The 16,922-nt window shown below is 39.6% G+C and overlaps 4 protein-coding genes across 4 annotated transcripts in view; 2 read left to right on the top strand and 2 right to left on the bottom strand.

Annotated features, from left to right (window-relative positions):
* LOC135077359 (serine/threonine-protein kinase SMG1) overlaps positions 1–7,298 on the bottom strand; it is a 195,598-nt gene extending 188,300 nt beyond the window's left edge. Inside the window, exon 1 of the mRNA XM_063971883.1 lies at positions 437–7,298. Coding sequence (XP_063827953.1) covers positions 437–7,183 — 6,747 coding nt within the window. The 5' untranslated portion in view covers positions 7,184–7,298. The remainder of the gene's footprint in view (positions 1–436) is intronic.
* A 128-nt stretch (positions 7,299–7,426) lies between these two features.
* LOC135077753 (ribosomal RNA-processing protein 7 homolog A) lies at positions 7,427–8,446 on the top strand. The gene is made up of 2 exons (XM_063972325.1): positions 7,427–7,571; positions 7,662–8,446. Exons 1-2 carry the CDS (start codon positions 7,538–7,540, stop codon positions 8,420–8,422), a joined length of 795 nt encoding a protein of 264 aa, XP_063828395.1. The 5' UTR covers positions 7,427–7,537; the 3' UTR covers positions 8,423–8,446.
* On the bottom strand, positions 8,434–13,180 carry LOC135077752 (integrator complex subunit 15). The gene is made up of 6 exons (XM_063972324.1): positions 13,047–13,180; positions 12,673–12,971; positions 12,028–12,282; positions 11,109–11,256; positions 9,146–9,426; positions 8,434–8,835 (listed from the first exon to the last, which is right to left on the bottom strand). Exons 1-6 carry the CDS (start codon positions 13,123–13,125, stop codon positions 8,683–8,685), a joined length of 1,215 nt encoding a protein of 404 aa, XP_063828394.1. The 5' UTR covers positions 13,126–13,180; the 3' UTR covers positions 8,434–8,682.
* Positions 13,181–14,546: 1,366 nt separating this feature from the next.
* On the top strand, positions 14,547–16,263 carry LOC135077238 (cleavage and polyadenylation specificity factor subunit 4). The gene is made up of 4 exons (XM_063971776.1): positions 14,547–14,802; positions 14,915–15,191; positions 15,407–15,647; positions 15,778–16,263. Exons 1-4 carry the CDS (start codon positions 14,700–14,702, stop codon positions 16,027–16,029), a joined length of 873 nt encoding a protein of 290 aa, XP_063827846.1. The 5' UTR covers positions 14,547–14,699; the 3' UTR covers positions 16,030–16,263.
* The last annotated feature ends 659 nt before the right edge of the window (positions 16,264–16,922 follow it).

Below are 16,922 nucleotides of genomic sequence, written 5' to 3'. Positions count from 1 at the left end.
CTCTGCCTGAAACAGCAGGGGCTCTCGGAAAACCGACTGTGTACGTGCACACTATAGAGGGCGCGGACTACGCAGAACACGAGGACTGTGGCAACAGGTGGTATTGTAACACAACAAGTGTGGAAACGTAAATAAACAAAAACATTCTCGCAGAATATGAAAAAGTAACTTTTGATCAGCCTATCGTGTAAATTATCTTTTTACATAAACAGTTGAATTTTGATCTCACTGTAAAAATAAATATTATCTTAAAAAGATTAAATTACGAGTAACTTGGCAATCTATCAGAATCAGGTAGGCAATTCAGAACCATTCGATAACTAATCAATCGAGATGATAAATTAATTGAATGTTATTCTCAAATTGTACGACAACTAACATAAGTAATCATTCGGTGCTGAATCGCCTGCCAAGCCATAAACAAAATTTCACTCACCTCGACTCCAGTAACTCCGAGCGCCGTCACCAAGTTGGGGGTCATCCTGAACGGCACCTTCTCCGGCACTCGCAGCGTCTTGCCCTTCTCGAAGCACACGTTATAGTCTATATGCACCACCTCACCGGAGGTCAAGTCCACCAGCACGTTATCCAGGTGACGGTCACCCAGCCCGATTATGTACCCGATCGCACTCATCACGGCCACGGAGTAACTGTACCGACGTGTCATCTGCCACCACTGCTCGGGCGTCACGCTGCTGCACCACAACTCTCTCCACAGCAAATCCCGCGGGGTCTCCGCCGACAACTCTTGCAACACCTGCTTCAGGATCGACACCGGCCACTCTTTCCTATTCTCCGTCGATATACCCGCTTCTTTCAACAACGGATTCAACTTATTGTAAAACAACTCCGAAGGACGCAGCACGTTTACAGTTTTGTTAGTCTTGGCCGACAAAATAGCAGCCTCACGATTCTGCCAACGCTTGTAGAGCGCAAATAAAGGAGTCACGTTATCGACCCAGCTGATCAAACCGGAGCGAGGCCCCAGCGGAATCACCGAGTAGTGACGCGCTCTGTAGGTCTGGTTGTCGTTGTGCTCGGAATCTCGCGCCAACATCGTGTTTGTTATAGATAGCAACTGCATTATTCTCTCGTCCAAATGCAAATCTTCCAAACCTTTGAACAAATAAGTGTAAGCTTTCCCATCGGAACCATAAAATATCAGCTTTTTAGGTCTTGTTTTAGTCGGCAGTATAGCAACGTTGTTCTCCACAGATTTGATAGTAATTCTTACAGTCCTCTGGTTGGTATGTAGACCAGGCATTGTAATAACTGTGTTTTTCATCTCAGCTAGCACAGGACTGATATCCGACATTTTCAAAATGTATGATGTTCTTTTATTAACTTTCTGTTGCAACTTAATTTGCAACTGTTTCAAAGGAGCCCACGACTCTTGAGGTTTCTCAGGGTTTGCAGGGTTCTTCAATTTTTCGATAACATCTTTTATAATTTCTTGGAACTTATTTTGAAAAGATGTCTCGTGTGGCGTTTCTGGTTTCGCGGAAATTATGTTATACAAGTGTTCTAAAACGTACACCACAGGTTCGAATATTATTCTATGCTTTTCTTTTATCAATCTTTCTTTCTCTTCAGCAGACAAGTTTGGATTGTTTTTAACTTTGGCCACTTCCACCTCTAACTGTGACAATCTTTTACTAAAGTCAGAATGATGTTGAACTAAGGTGCCAAGACATAGTTCGTCCCAGAGTAAATTTATTCTCTGTAATTCTTTAACAAGCAATTTAACTTGAAGAATTGTCTGGGGAGCTTGTTTAGCTAACGTCTCTACCATATCCAAAAAGCAAGAATTCAGCTCGTTATTTACTACTTTATCGCTCGCTGAATCGTCTAAGTCGACGTTGTCCTCGCTACTATCAGGATCAGTTAGAAACTGTTTTGTAACGTTGAGCTCAGCCAGTTCACTTTGTTCGTTTTCAACGGCACCAACGACAGCTGGAAATGTGATAAGATGTGGTGTATCTTCAGCGAGTCTGCATAATAAATCAGAAACACATTTTCGCACGTATGTCTCAGGATGATTCAGTCTTGAAAATAGTTGGGGAATGATGACTTTCCAAGGTTGAGTTGGCGTGTTCGCTAGCCCCGATTCAAGCACCGTTTGCAATTCCATAGCGTGTTTTACGATCAGTCGTAGCAGTCGTAGAGTTGCGTTTACGACTGCGTTTTCGCCACTATGGTTAATATAATCAGAAGCACAAATAAGTTGCAAAAACTTGAAGTAAGCATCAGCCGACAGCTCAAAATAAGAAAAAACTCGTTTCTGTGCTTGGCGCCAGATGTCTACCAACAGGGCCAAGTGTTCTGGAAAAGCATTACTAAGCGAGGGAACAGTGCGTAGTTGGCTCTCGATCATCTCGGACGTATTGATTTCGTTCCAGTCAATATCTTCGTCGTCACAAGTGGCTTTAGTTTTTGACAGTATTTCACAAACTGCTTCAAAGTCTTGAGGTGAACAACCGATCATAACACTTTCGATCTGCAACTTATCATTTTCAGTTAGTTGCTCTCGAGTTTTTGCACTGAACTCGACCATTTTTCGACCCCATCGGAAGCACCAAACGGCAAAACTGGCCCAGGCTTTGGCAAGGCCGGGGCACTGATTGACGCCAAATTGTAATAACTTGCCAACGGCAGAATCAGACAATGGGATAACATTCTCCGAAATATTGTTGTCTACTAAACCAATTTCAGGAAGCGCCGATATTAATTTCATCAAAGGTGTATCCGCTTCTAGCACATTTTCGTTGTCATTTTGTACCCATTTAGACAGGGTCAGGAGCATCCTAGTGCCTTTTTCTCGTAGTTCGTAACTCTGCTCGCCCATCGCTAGCCTTTGCGAGAATCCTAATGACACACTAGCACACAAATTAATTGCACGCATTTTTGTTTCTTCCTTTGCATAGGTGAGTTTGCAAAGCTCTCCTAAAGCTGCAGCATTGTTTAACGTCCAGATATCCAAGTCATACGTATTTGTTGACATTAGTAAGACATCACTCAATTCTTCCAAATCATTGACAGTGCCCAGGCACATTTGAAATGCCGCGTTTTGTTTGAAATGTTTTAAGAGTTCTCTTCTAGCCATACTCATATTTAGATTTTTTCTTGCGCTTTTTATTACGTCTAGTCGTAGACATTCGGAATAGAACATGTTTTCTTCAGTTGCGTTAAGCTTGGTGAAGTACTGATTCCACCACAGGAGGCGGCTCAAGTTTTTAAACTCTGCACCAAATTTATGGTCTTTCACAGCTGATGGTTTAAAGGGGTTTGTTGTCCCTTTTCCGTTCCTTAAAACGTTAACTAATCCGTGATTTGCCAGTTGTAACACGGCTATTTCTTTCATATAATGTACGGCATTCGTTCTAGCAAATTCTTCAACGCTTGAGTTGAGTAGCTTTTCACAATCCTTCAACACATTCTCAAATTTTTCAGAATAATCATTGTAATAAATGTTTACTGCTGTGCATAACAAAGTTGATTCAATTTTGTTCAAAATCCCTTGGTAAGAGCAGGAATTCTTTGTTATCTCATTTGTATCAACATCTAAAATATCCCAATTAGAAAGCGCATTAGGAAATTCACTACCTTCCTCGAATAATTTTAGTGCTGAGTAAATGTTCCACTGGGACATTTGTTGATTCTGATTATCACCATTTTTCCATTCTTGCATCTCTTCCCAGCTTTGAATTTGTTTATAGCTTTCTTTTATCTGTTCCTCGATGAACTTAGCACTTCTGGAGTCAACTGCAGGACTGGTGCCTTCTTCTTTATTTTCGTCTTGTGACTGAGCATTGCTTAACTTTTTATAGTAGTCTAAAGCTAATTCATGCCTAGAATTAGCTTGTTCTGCAGCAGCCTTTAGCCAAGGCAGTTTTTTATTAAACGTTTGGTTGATCCATACATAGAGGCCGTGCAAAACCTCAGGCTCCTCGATTTTTATAAGTCCTCTGGCGATACTTATGGTTATAGCTTCGATGTCAATATTTGTCTTGGAATTCGCAGCTGTTTGCAGAATGAGCGAGGCGTGATAGATGGCGGCGCCGATGTTCCCGGCGTACAGGCTCACGGCGAGCCCCGCGGGTCGCACTCTGTTCAGCCACTCGCGGCATGTCGACCAGTTTGTGTGAAAGAATGTTCTCACAGGCTTTCCCACTGCGGGAAGCACCGTTGCTGTCCCTTCAGCCGCATTATAAATATATTTCTCCAGGAACATCATGAACTCAGTGATCCACCGTGTCCTTATCTGTTCGGCCATCACGACATCTATCAACTTATGTTGATCTGTAGCAGTATACTTTGTGTCGTGTGATGAAATCTCTATTGCTATTCCTTTTAACACACCTTCGATCTTCATGAAGGTCTCTTGAGGTTTTCCCAATGCAGTTCTGAGTTTTTGGGACACACAAGTTTGTGCTAACTCTGACAGAGCCCATCCTATGCAGATAGAGGAAAAGTTAGTAGCACACTGTCGAAAAAACAGTAGGTTATTTTCTTCAACATCCTGGCTTTGCAAGGGCCATGACAATAAAAAGGCATTAAGCAGAAAGCTTTTGTCTTCATAGGTTACTTGCAGTAGACAGTTTATTATAGACATAAAATGTTGGTTTGATAATGTAGAAAAAGAACCCCTCATGAGGTACTCCTTGAAGGAATTCATTTTTGAGTCACTATTAAGTATGGTGAGGTTTACTTTTCGGCAGGCAAACACCTTCACCATCAATTTGTCCATTTCCAATTGTACAATATCCCATGGGAGTTCAAACAGGACCTCCTTACATACATTGGACAACATTTTATTTTGATTGTCAATATGTAGAAGACATAATGTAGTGATTGATTTTAAAATCATTATATTCCATGTTAGAGTCTTATTTTTGAGTAAAAGCTGGCAGTTTTTAATTACAAGCAACACAATATCGTCATCAAAACTATATGCCCATGTTAACATGTTGGTTATGAGAACCAAGAACCCTTTGGACATGCTCACAATTGGTAAGTATTTATCTAGCTGGCAAAAAATATCTGATATCCAATTCAAAACAAGCAACAAGGTTTCTTTTGCTACTTCTTCGTCCAGTATCAAGCTGAGAGTGTTCAAGATGACCGCCAGATGTCCAGATGTTGGACTAGAACTGGATACTTCCCCAAGATTCAAACCAAAAATTTCACCAGCCCTCTGTTGTGTGTTTGTCACAAGATCACTAGAGGCAATAAAATGGTTGTTCTTCTTGCAGTGTGAATATAGTAGGTATAGTATCGAATACTGCAAAGCTGGCTTCTTTTTCACCAAGTCAACATCATGTGGACACATCTTGATAGCAAGAAGCTCAAGTATACTCGGTTGCAAAGCCCACATACCTATAATAGAATTGCTAGCATTTGCAAGTTCTGATAAACATTGTAAATAGAATATTAAATTCTTCTCTGCATCATCCAGTGTTAATTCTTCAGTATAATCTGGTTGTATAATTTCTATATCTGGAATAATTACACAGTAAGCATTTTGCATATCCATCAATACAAACTTATATGTTTCTTGTAAGAGTGGAATGTTTTTCAAGTTTAAGAGGTGACTGTACACAGACAATACACCACGCAATATTTGAGAGCTGTTGGAATAACGCAAAGGTCTTAGCAAAGACTCAGGTCCTATAGTTTGTGTAATAAACTCAATAGGTAGATTTGATGCAATTTCCTTGATTGTTGTGGATATTAAGCTGATGATGCTGAGGCAGACACTCTCATCACCTTGAAGATGATCTGCCATTTCCATAGAAATCAAAGCAAACAATGCTTGAGCACACGATGCTGATTTAGCTTGTAAAGGTTTCAGTAGTAGTGTTATGCTCTCATTTCCAGATAGAATCAAGTCAGTATCTGCAAATTCTTTCAGTGTTTTTGTCATTACTTGCAGAATTTTGGTCAAGGCCTCTGTCAAGAAGGACCAAGACACTGTTTGAGAGACTGTAGGGCTGAGCATAGACCCCAAACTCTTGACCACAGTATTGAAAACATTCAAAAATGATGTTATTTTTTGTATAGAGTCCTCAACTGAATTAGGATCAGATTCTTTGTCACTTTTTTCATCTAGGTCACCTGAGTACACTACCATATCTTCCACGAACTGGTAGAGCAAATTCACTGAAAACCCTACATCGGCTTGCCAGTGCCGGCTCAATTTCAACAGTGATTGCAGTGCAAAGTCCTTGATCTTCTTTGGCTGAGCATTATCGACATGCCAGCCGACTAAAATGTCCACAGTGTCAACGAAGTGGGCAGCAAAGTGTTCTGGATAGGAATTCGACATCACTATCATGGCATTTATGGCAGCCATAAAAACATCTGCAGAGTCTGTGCCCTCTATTATTCCCTGCAATCTTTCTAAAGTCATTTCAGCAAAATCTGTCAAGTTGGGGTTTTGGTAATCTAATTGAAAAGTCTCTGTAAATGAGAGAGTCAAAAGATGTTTGATGGATGTATTGTGGACAGAGTATGAGGTTGTAAACCAGTCCAGGTGCTTTCTAAAGTCGGGGCCCATCACGTAGCCTATCCTACCAAGAACGTTCGCCGCTCCCTCCTTGGTCTCGGGCCCGGGAGCATCATACAGAACATCAAGTAGGGACTCGACGAGGATATCATAAGCCCTACGAATGTATCGCGCGTTTTCTGGCAACATGACCGCATCCTGAAGCTTGCTACATATCACAAGCGACTTCTCGACGTCCACTTCAGCGCACAGGCGTCTGAGCAACTTCGATATACGCGGGTCCTCAGGTAAGTTCAGAACAAGCTCCGACCTTTCATAAAACTTGTTGCTGTTTTCTTGTGACCAGGGCTCGCTGTTGGTGTGCTCTAGCGATTCGTTATACTTGTAGGAGTTGTCAAGGGGATCCCGATCGCCGCGCGGCGGGAAGGCGCCCCGACCTCGCCCGCCGCCGCGGCCCCCTCCGCGGGAGGGCCGAAACTCGCTGACCCTTCCTCGGGCACGAAACCTGCTGTCCCTGGACGGCCCTCCGAACGATGAAGATGGATCATACGAACTAAAATAACCTCTGACCTTATCATCCGTTGTGTTTTCATTTCCAATTTCGTCACGATCCTGGGCGTCGGAGACCTCCGAACCCTTGGGATTTTTCACTTTATTGTTTGCAGTTGTGGATAACATCACTAGAACCTTTGTTCACCACGTAAATATTACCACACATGGCCGTAAAATTACGATAAAATACGGACAAAACAGTCGTTTTCAGCCAACAGTCAACTCGCAAATGTCATTCTTATGCTTTTTATTACCTGGCACGCAAAGGAATACGTGAATATACGTTTTTTAATTGTCATTTTTTCTATGATCACCAAATTTTTAGCCTGTGGTATCCGCAATCTGTCAAAACTTTCAGCTGCTCGCTGTCAACTCGTCTGATTTCCTCGTCTGTGGTCAAAACAAATAACCTCAAAAACGTGCAATGCTAATTGTAATTCCGTGGTGTTAATTGTTTTTAATAGTAATTTATCAGAAACCATGAAAGCTACTAAACGTGTGCATGATTTCAAAGGTAACATACGCTAGGATATTGAATTCGTCACATAACATGACCGTTTCCTTCTCTTTTTCATTGAGTTTTATCGTGTTGTTTTCTTTTCAGCATTAGAGCTTAAGCTCACAGAAGATTCAGTGTCACCACATACTATCTATATCAAAGAACATGCAGTCAGAGAACATACGGCGGACAAGCCTTCAGGAAGAACATTGTTTGTTGTTAACTTGCCTCCTTACGTGGATGAGAAAGGCATTACCAATGCTTTCAAAGACGCTGGCACTCTCCGGTCAGTTCAGATAGCTACTAAGCCTAACGATTTGGATGCCAAATCTCAAACAAATAAATTCATACAAGATGAAAAAAAGTCTACATTCAAAGTAGCATATTTGGTATTTGCCACAGTTTCCCAGCTAGATAAAGCCTTAAAGTTAACAGAGTTACGTCCTTTAAATTCCGATGATTATAAAGTAAAACTTGGTATGAGTAAATGGGTAGCAGAACACAATAACTCTGTTGTTATGTCAAAAACTTTGAAGGAACAAGTTGAGGTGTTTATGAAGAAACACGATGAAGCAGCTCGTAAAGCTGAAAAGAAAGAAAAAACCTTGGAAGAGGAAGATGATGAGGGCTGGGTGACAGTCACCAAAAGGGGCAAAGTCCAAAGCTTTGCCCGCTCAGAAAAAGTAGAAAACAAAATAATGGCAAAGGAAGAGAAAAATAAGAAAAGAAAAGAATTGAAAAACTTCTATACCTTCCAAATCAGGGAATCCAAAATGAAACATATTGTAGCTCTCAGACAAAAGTTTGAAGAAGACAAAAAGAAGATAACACAGATCAAACAAAGTAGAAGATTTAAACCTTTCTAAAATAAAATTAGTTTTAAGCTTAAATCACAGTTTTATTTACTACTTAATCTTTCTGTACATTAGCTAAAGATCCAAATTCATAGTATTATTCATAAACTGAGTTCACAACATTTCTCCTAAAGAAATCAATTCATGTAACAGCACATTTTTTAAGTTCATATATCAAACACTTAAATCACATACACCTTAAAAATCTTATCCTATATTGCTCCAGTTTATACATTTACAAGTCTCGATCACTGAGACTGTAAAACAGCCTGTCAAATAGTTTGCTGATGAGTTTTGATGATTATCCTGAGCAAGCGGTTCTCAGGGAGAGTGTCCAAGGCCGCCAAGAGGTTGCTGATGTTTCCGTACACACAGCCGTTGGCCAGAGCCACCTGCACTGCTTGCCCTATCCTGTCAAGGCAGTCCTGCCAAACAAAACAAACATTAGAAATACGGCCAATTTATAGAGGGTAATAGTTGTACACACAAGAGAAATACGGATTAATTAAATAAAACTGTTTAAATGTGGAATGTAAAGTTATAATAATAGTTTTACACTGACCCCCTTATTAATAAAAGTTACACCTTAGTTGTAACTTTTCATTAATAAGGCGGTGAACGTTTTAAGTGTAGATTACAACACTCATTATTGTCAAAAAGTTATGCAAAAAAATTATACCAGAGCATAGTGATATAAAAATTATACCCAATTACTGGTTCAAAAAAAGGTATTACCTGTAGTTTCTCATCATTTTGTAGTTTAACCCCTCTTTTAAGTAGACTATGTGCATATGCTTGGACATGTGGAGTGAGCCCCACCAAGTTTTGTGCATTCACCGCAGTGGGAGGCCCGTGGGTGCGTCTGCCGGCCCGCAAACTGTGCAGCACCCCTAGATGCAGTTTAGTGTACAACTCTGATTCAGTCACCGTTTTTTGAGGGACTCCTTGCTTGGGAATGTGATCATTCTCGATTTTTATTCTCTTCATTGGCACTTGTATTTCCATCATTTCCACATCTGCAAGAAAAGACTCTATTATTATTTGGTTTTGTGTAGTGTCAGTAAGTCATGAAACAAATGGTCTTACTGCTCCGTTCCTTGAATCGGTGTTTGGGTGCTTGCAACAGGAAATAAAATTATGAAGGAGAAAGATAACACACTCAAAAAAACTCCCATAGTTCAACAGGTATACAATTGCCAGTAACAACTACAACCCAGTCGAGTTAATTGCGCACCTGGCAGCCGTGACGTCACATCGGGGTCCGTGGCCGAGTCCCCCAGTGTTCGACGCACCCGTGGTCGATGCCCCCGGTCAGTGAAATTTGATTTGAAGCAATTTTTAATTAAATGTACAGTCAGGCACAAAAATGTTTATAAACGAACTAGTTGTGCCCGCGACGTCCCTAACTATAAACCCACGAAGTTTGTCTACCCTTCCGCCAAACACTCTGTATAATAACAATTAAATAACCAGTCTTTAAAATAACTCTACTCTCTCTACATTTAACTAACTACAAATAAAAGTTAAAATTATAAAAGTTTTATTAAGTATTTATAACCAAAAATTTAATACAGCATTTTAATTTTCGTAATTATAACAAAATTATTATATTTTTCATTACTTTTCGTTGACTGTACTTAGTGCAAAAGCCGAAAAAATATGATATTAAATTAATTTAAATCGGGGGCGTCGACCACGGGTGCGTCGAATACTGGGGGACTCGGCCACGGACCCTCACATCGACGCTCTGGCACGGACGAGGCAAACGCGGGTAAATGCAAGCGGCAATCGCATTCCAGCCAGGTACGCATTAACTTGACCGGTTGACCGGGTCGTATACTACATACTACCAGAGTAAATACAAATGAGTAGGTCATCTTCATAGAAACGCCCGAGCGCGGTTTGTATGTGAGCGCGCCAATACGTATGCGGCGCGCACACACACACTGACAAAATATAGCGGTGAGGTGCGCTGAATTTTGTCAGTGTGCGTGCGCGCCGCATACGTATTGGCGCACGCTCACATACAAACCGCGCTCGGTGCGTTTCTATGAAGATGACCTACTCATTTGTATTTACTCTGATGCTACACAGCAGGTTTAAGAGCGTTTACGCGAAGCGCGGCGTTTCAAGGGGCATCATTGGAAATTATTCGCGCGCGGCGTTTTTTAATAGTTTACAAATGTTTATAGCAAAACAATAACAATGAATTATATATCTTTTCAAAGTAAATATTTTAAAGAAGATGTTATTTTATTATATTAAGCTATTTTTATGTTGAATTAAAGAAGAATAATGGTGTAAAAATCACTTTGATTTTTGGGTATATCACGTTCTTTGAATTTGTGATTTCTTATTGTAAAATGCTTAAATCTAAAAATTTTCTCAGTTATTGCCCAAGGATCTATGCTATAGGATATAAATGTTTGTTAAATCGTTTTCACAGTATTTTTATAAAAATTTCAGCTTGTAAACTGACGCTAAAGTGGAAATTTACAAAACCTGTGTGGACTTATCTTGATAGAATTCTTAAATACAAAACTAATCGCAATATTTTCTCAATTAACTATTTAGACGACGAAATTGCCTAACTATTTATGCCTATATCATATTTGTAATATTACTGGTTAATGATTGTAACGAGTTCAAAAAGTACTGTTTTTGCGCCAATCGGCGTAAACGCTCTTAATGGATATACCTGTGTTCTCCGAGCTGTATATGGGCGCGAGCGCGCACCAGTGCACGAGGCCGGCGAGCGGCGTGACGGCGGCCATCGGGATGGCGCCGGCGGGAAGCGCCGCCGGGTTTAGCTGCGCCGACATGCACAGCGTGGGGTTGGAGTACACCTGGAAACGTTTACATAAGATTATTATAAAGGCGAAAGGTCACTTATGGCTGGTTTACACGTAATAAGTAGGCAACTAAATTTTAACTTAATTTTAAGTGATCAAATTGCATCGTAACTAAATTCTAACTTAATTCCAAACGTCAAGGTCTTGTGTACTATGAAACTGCTTGTCAAAACATGTCTAGTGACAAAACCCCGCTCACCAACTTGACAGAAAAATTAAGTAAAAATTTAGTTAACTACTTAACACCATGTAAACCAGCCATGATTGACTGACTCACTCATCACGAAATTCAGAAACTACAAGTGCTAGAAGTCTCTTTTGCATGGGGGTTCCTTTTAGAACGTGGGTGCTCACTAAGAGGGGATTTTACGAAACTCCACCCCTAAGGGGGTAAAACGGGGTCCACGCGTATGGAAACGCGGGCGGCCGCTAGTAAGATATTATACGCCAGACGGACATAACACAACATTTGTGGTGGTAACTGGTAACACTAAATTGGTACCAATACAGAGGACACTAACTAACTAGAAAATAGTTACTACTTTATTGAATGCTGTTTATTTATGTAGACCAATAAAAAGATGTGAATTTCAAGTCCGTTGTGGCTTTCTTTAGACATAGTAAAGGATGCTTTAGTTAGCTGTTAATGCTGTGATGCCTTAATCACTCAAACAACATTCAGACTAAGTGCTAGATAGCACTAATCAGTTTTATTATAATAAATAAATTTCATTAAACCCAGTCCCCAAGTAAATGAATGCTCACCCAACAGGTAATAACTTCCAGCAGATTTCTCGGTGGCATCTTCCTAGTGCCCTGTATATCGTGCATGTACAGCTCCGTCACCGCGGTGATGAAGTTGGACACGAACTGCGGAGCCGTGGTGGCCAGCGACTTCAGCATCATCCGGTTGGAGGTGTTCAAGAAGAAGTGGTCGCGGATTATGTTCTCTACAAGTTGCAGCGATTGCGATGAGGAACAACCCATCTGTTGCAACCACACACCAACCGCTAGCAGCACCTGGAATCATTTAGATTAATGATAAAATGAAATGCCTTTCCTATTGAAACTTATTAAATAATAATTCCTTGAATGTTGTATTTACCTGTAAAGGCATATCTTTTAGATTCTAGCTTTCTAATAATGTAATGATGCATGTAAAATGATATATTGTTGGTAAATCTTTAACAATAAATAGATAAATAAGATAATAAACATAAAATGTGATTGACAATGTTTAAGAGTTCTCATATAGAAATTATAAACAAAATCTTCTGCCTCCACCAAAATCTTTGTTATCTAATTACTTTCTTATTGGAAATCATAGCATTGGGCAGTCAGTTAAGTAGAAAATCTAATAACTCTTATGAATTTTGTCAAAATGAGACTATAATATAAAAATCATAGTACCGGAGTACTGGACGCCGACACAGCCATACTGGCCAGGATGCTCAGCACCTTGAGCCGTCTCTGGCTCTCCATGCCGCCGAACAAGGACAGGAATATCGTGTTCTTGGTCGTCTCGCTCGCACACGCCGACAGGTACTCGCAGATCACGTCGATGAGCTGCAGCTCTTGCAAGGGACTGATGCCCGCGCCGCGCCGGCTCCCGCGGCGGTCCGTCTCGCAGAACACAAACTCTGATATTATATCCATTGCTATGTCCATCTGCTTGGGCGAGGGGGCTGCTCGGCCCACCAACAGTTGCTCTAAAATATATAAATAAGTATTAGTGTGGTTCAGCGGTAACCAAACAAAACTTTTAGGCATTTTTACTTAATTACCGATACGGATGAGCGCTTCTTTGGCACATGCCGGAAATTCATACTTTCGAAGAGTATGTTTTAAATCGGATATGGACATTGTAAAGTGGATTTTTAATGAAATTTCTCCACTTGCACTGGAAAATGCAACACAACAAGATTGCTTGTCAAAATAATATTTGACAATTGACTGACAGATAGATGTTTTTTAATCAACGTTACGGCTATGATACATTGAGTTGGTCAACTTAGCCAGTTAGTGTTGCAACTCATCTCATCATCATTTTAAAACACACACACAAACCATTCTAAAAGAATGGAACAGAAGACCATGATGCATGCAACGATCTTCATCATGCTTTAAAGCCTGTGGCGACTTGGCGAGACAATCGATGCAGAATACAGATAATTATAGGTAATGGTTCTCTTATACGTAAGTTTGTAGCATTCTATTGCACTTGCTCTAAACAAAAATCTCTACGGGTAAGGGATACTTACTTTAGCTGGGAAACACATTAGAAACTATAGGTGTACCAGAATCTCATGGCAAATGGGGAAAATAAACTTTGTTGAGTGCAATACTGGGGAAATTGGATTAAACGATCTTGATACTGTTTAATTTTTATTTATGACTAATATTAATGAACATGAAGTACGAATGCCTACCTACCTATAAATTTTATGTATGTGTATGAAGATTGTTGTTATACATCGGGTTTCTAACATAGGAACATGTCTTGAAAAATAAGTAAACCGTATATTATTGTAAATAATTTTATTAAGTATCATACTTATAACTTATCACTTCATTCAGAACTAGAAAACGATTCTAAGAACTCCACTTGCATTTCTTGTTCTTCAAATAGACTGATGATCAAGTTAAAGAGGTATTAATATAACATAAATCGCTTTTTCAGCATTTCCATTACTCAAACTTGCTTGATGAAATCTTTTTCAATTTTCTTTACATAGTCATAACATTTTCACCATTCCTCTGCACCAATGCATGAAATACACCTGAAAACCCCGGTAAAGCAGCTATTAGGTAAGAATAATATAAAAATAAACATAACCCTCCTTCTGTCGCAGTTAGGTAATAAACTAAATGTAGGTAAGTATCAAAACATTTCACTCCAACTTACTGTCAACTCAACGACGCGCTTTAAAATCAAAGATTGACTTTGAATTATGCCTTATTTTACAATACACTGTGAAAACAATATGACTTGCTTGAGTTTTTCGTCTTTTTCACAAAAATAACAAATAGGCATGAAGAGATTACAAAATTTCTGCAGCGGCTGACAGATCTCTTGATTTACTTTGACAGGTGACAATAAAGCCATAGACAATGGCCATATGAAAAACACACTTTTCCAATATTTTTGTTTGCCATGAGATTCTGGTACACCTATACACTACGTACGATCTCAATATGACGCAATACGCGCCAACCTCAAGCGTGAAATGAAACAGAAAATAGTTACTCTCTGTCAAGTGTCAAAGTCAATCAACTGTCAAAAAATTGCCAAGCGAAAGCGAGCGAGCGGCAGTAATTTTCTTGCATTCTTTAACTTTTGTGTTAATTTTCCAATAATTGAATTGAATTTGTTTTTCATGATTAAATAGTAATTTTGAATTTTTATTACAATAATATTTGTAAGGGTTTAGATCAAAATGGAGGTGCTAGTTGCGAACGTGGACCACATCAAGTTTGATATCGACTACGCTTTGGAAGAACAGTATGGGGCGCTTCCACTGCCGTTCCCTGGAATGGACAGTAAGTTTTCCTTCAAACACCAAAACTGATTTTTAATCCAACACCATAGCTCTATTTCATCTTTTTTATTATAACCTATCCATATAAGCATTGTTTATCACTCAAACTTCAGAATCAACAGCAGCAGTATGCGAGTTCTTCAGTCAGCCGGGCGGCTGCGGCAACGGGCCGCAGTGCCCGTACCGGCACGTGCGCGGTGATCGGACCGTGGTGTGCAAGCACTGGCTGCGAGGCCTCTGCAAGAAGGGCGACCAGTGCGAGTTCCTTCACGAGTATGACATGTCCAAGATGCCCGAGTGCTACTTCTACGCCAGATTCAACGCGTGCCACAATAAAGAGTGCCCGTTTCTTCACATAGACCCTGAGAGCAAAATCAAAGACTGCCCTTGGTATGTTCATTGGTTATTTTTTCTTTTGTTTATAGCCAGATCAGGGATAATAGTACTCATTCAATATCTCCATTAAATTCTGCTAAAGCCATGTTGATTACATTATTTACTTTGTTCGTTCGTTCATTCGTTCGTTTCAGCCGAAAGACGTCCACTGCTGGACTAAACTTGCTGTAATGAATTTGAGTTTAATGGTCTTGTATATTACGTTCCAGGTATGACCGAGGTTTCTGCAGACACGGTCCTCACTGCCGCCACCGGCACGTGCGCCGAGTGCTGTGCATGAACTACCTGGCCGGCTTCTGTCCCGACGGCCGCAACTGTAAATTCATGCATCCACGCTTCGAGCTGCCTGCTCCGCCAGAGCAGACCAAGGATGCCAAGAGGCTGCCCGTTTGTCACTACTGTTCAGAAGTTGGACACAAAGCGTCCACTTGCAACAAAATACCCATAGAGGTAAGCCAATGCTGTGATAAACACAAAACAATTCAATTTTGTAGTACAATTTTTAAACACAATAAGATAAATATCTTTATGGCTACTTTCCTTTACATCACAGTTAATGCTCTAATTATTACATTTTCAGCAAAGAGAAGCAGCGCAGAGACAAGAAGAGGCTAGATACCGTGCGCTTGGCTACGTTAAGCCAGTCGGTGAAAACGAAGACATGAACACTCAAAGATTGCAGCGCTCAATGCATAAACCACTTGAAGAGGTGACATGTTTCAAGTGCGGCACCAAAGGTCACTATGCGAACAAGTGTCCTAAAGGCCACCTGGCCTTTCTGTCCAGCCAAAACCAAAATAACCAAGGGCCAGTTTTCAAAAAACCTAACTAGTATAAGTATGTGAAGCCTTCATAATACAGGCTTCGTCGTGGACCAAACTAAAGTGTATTAAGTGGAGTCAGTGACTAAAATAAAGACAAAGTTAATTTTATGTTTGTTTAGGTAATTTTAAGTATTATAATGGGCTAAGAAAGAAGAGTTCTGTTATATTTTCTATTATACAAAAATGAAATACAATTTGTAATTAGATGCTTAGATAGGTACTCAGTTTTATTATCTATCTGGTATACAGTGTGAGTCACGTTAAAGTGTACATATGAAAATAAATGAAACTAGACCTATTTTTATCGACAAAAAAGAGGTCAAAAAAATTTTGAGATTTTTTTTAAATTTTTTATAGAATTTTTTTTCTTCCAATTACTTATTGTAAAGAAAACGTTATAACTTTTAAACTAAGCGGTATATCCTGATAAAATAAAAACAGTAATAATGCTAAATATCAGGCGATACTAAAAAAATACACAAAATACACAAAAAAGGCCAACAAATAATAAAAAATTATATTTTTTGAAAAAAATCTGCTTTGAAATTCGTGTTTTTTTGGTTATTTGATAAATTTCTCCAAAAAATGCCCCTATAACTGGTGGTTTTTATTACTTTGTATTATTCTCTATCGTATTACCTTCGTAAAACCAAAAATCGCATGTCTCTATTCCTATCACAACGTTTGCAATGATCGTGTGAACTAAGCCTCTCCGGGCGCGCCATTCAAAGCTTCGTTATCAACGAAACTGAAAATGGCTCTAGATTTGTAATTTTGATAAAGGCAAGTTAGATTTCAAATAAAAACAAAAGATTTCGAAGTAAAATAAGCATTTTAGTTAAAATTAAAATTGTCTCTACTTGTAGCGGAGAATAATGTTGTGACAGGCCTTTGTTCAAAC

Source organism: Ostrinia nubilalis, chromosome 13 (assembly GCF_963855985.1).
Source record: "Ostrinia nubilalis chromosome 13, ilOstNubi1.1, whole genome shotgun sequence".
Classification (NCBI taxonomy): Eukaryota; Metazoa; Arthropoda; class Insecta; order Lepidoptera; family Crambidae; genus Ostrinia; species Ostrinia nubilalis.
Note: the sequence above shows the minus strand (reverse complement) of the source record. Positions and strands in the feature narration are given on the sequence as shown.

Bases quoted from the DNA above. Each gene is read 5' to 3' on its own strand.
- LOC135077753 (XM_063972325.1), top strand. From the start codon at position 7,538: ATGAAAGCTACTAAACGTGTGCATGATTTCAAAG. The intron at 7,572-7,661 runs GTAACATACGCT...TTTTCTTTTCAG, and splicing joins ACGTGTGCATGATTTCAAAG to CATTAGAGCTTAAGCTCACA.
- LOC135077238 (XM_063971776.1), top strand. From the start codon at position 14,700: ATGGAGGTGCTAGTTGCGAACGTGGACCACATCAAGTTTGATATCGAC. The intron at 14,803-14,914 runs GTAAGTTTTCCT...CTCAAACTTCAG, and splicing joins GCCGTTCCCTGGAATGGACA to AATCAACAGCAGCAGTATGC. The intron at 15,648-15,777 runs GTAAGCCAATGC...TTACATTTTCAG, and splicing joins GCAACAAAATACCCATAGAG to CAAAGAGAAGCAGCGCAGAG.
- LOC135077752 (XM_063972324.1), bottom strand. From the start codon at position 13,125: ATGTCCATATCCGATTTAAAACATACTCTTCGAAAGTATGAATTTCCG. The intron at 11,257-12,027 runs GTGAGCATTCAT...AAACGTTTCCAG, and splicing joins TGGAAGTTATTACCTGTTGG to GTGTACTCCAACCCCACGCT. The intron at 8,836-9,145 runs GTAATACCTTTT...TTTGTTTGGCAG, and splicing joins AAAATGATGAGAAACTACAG to GACTGCCTTGACAGGATAGG.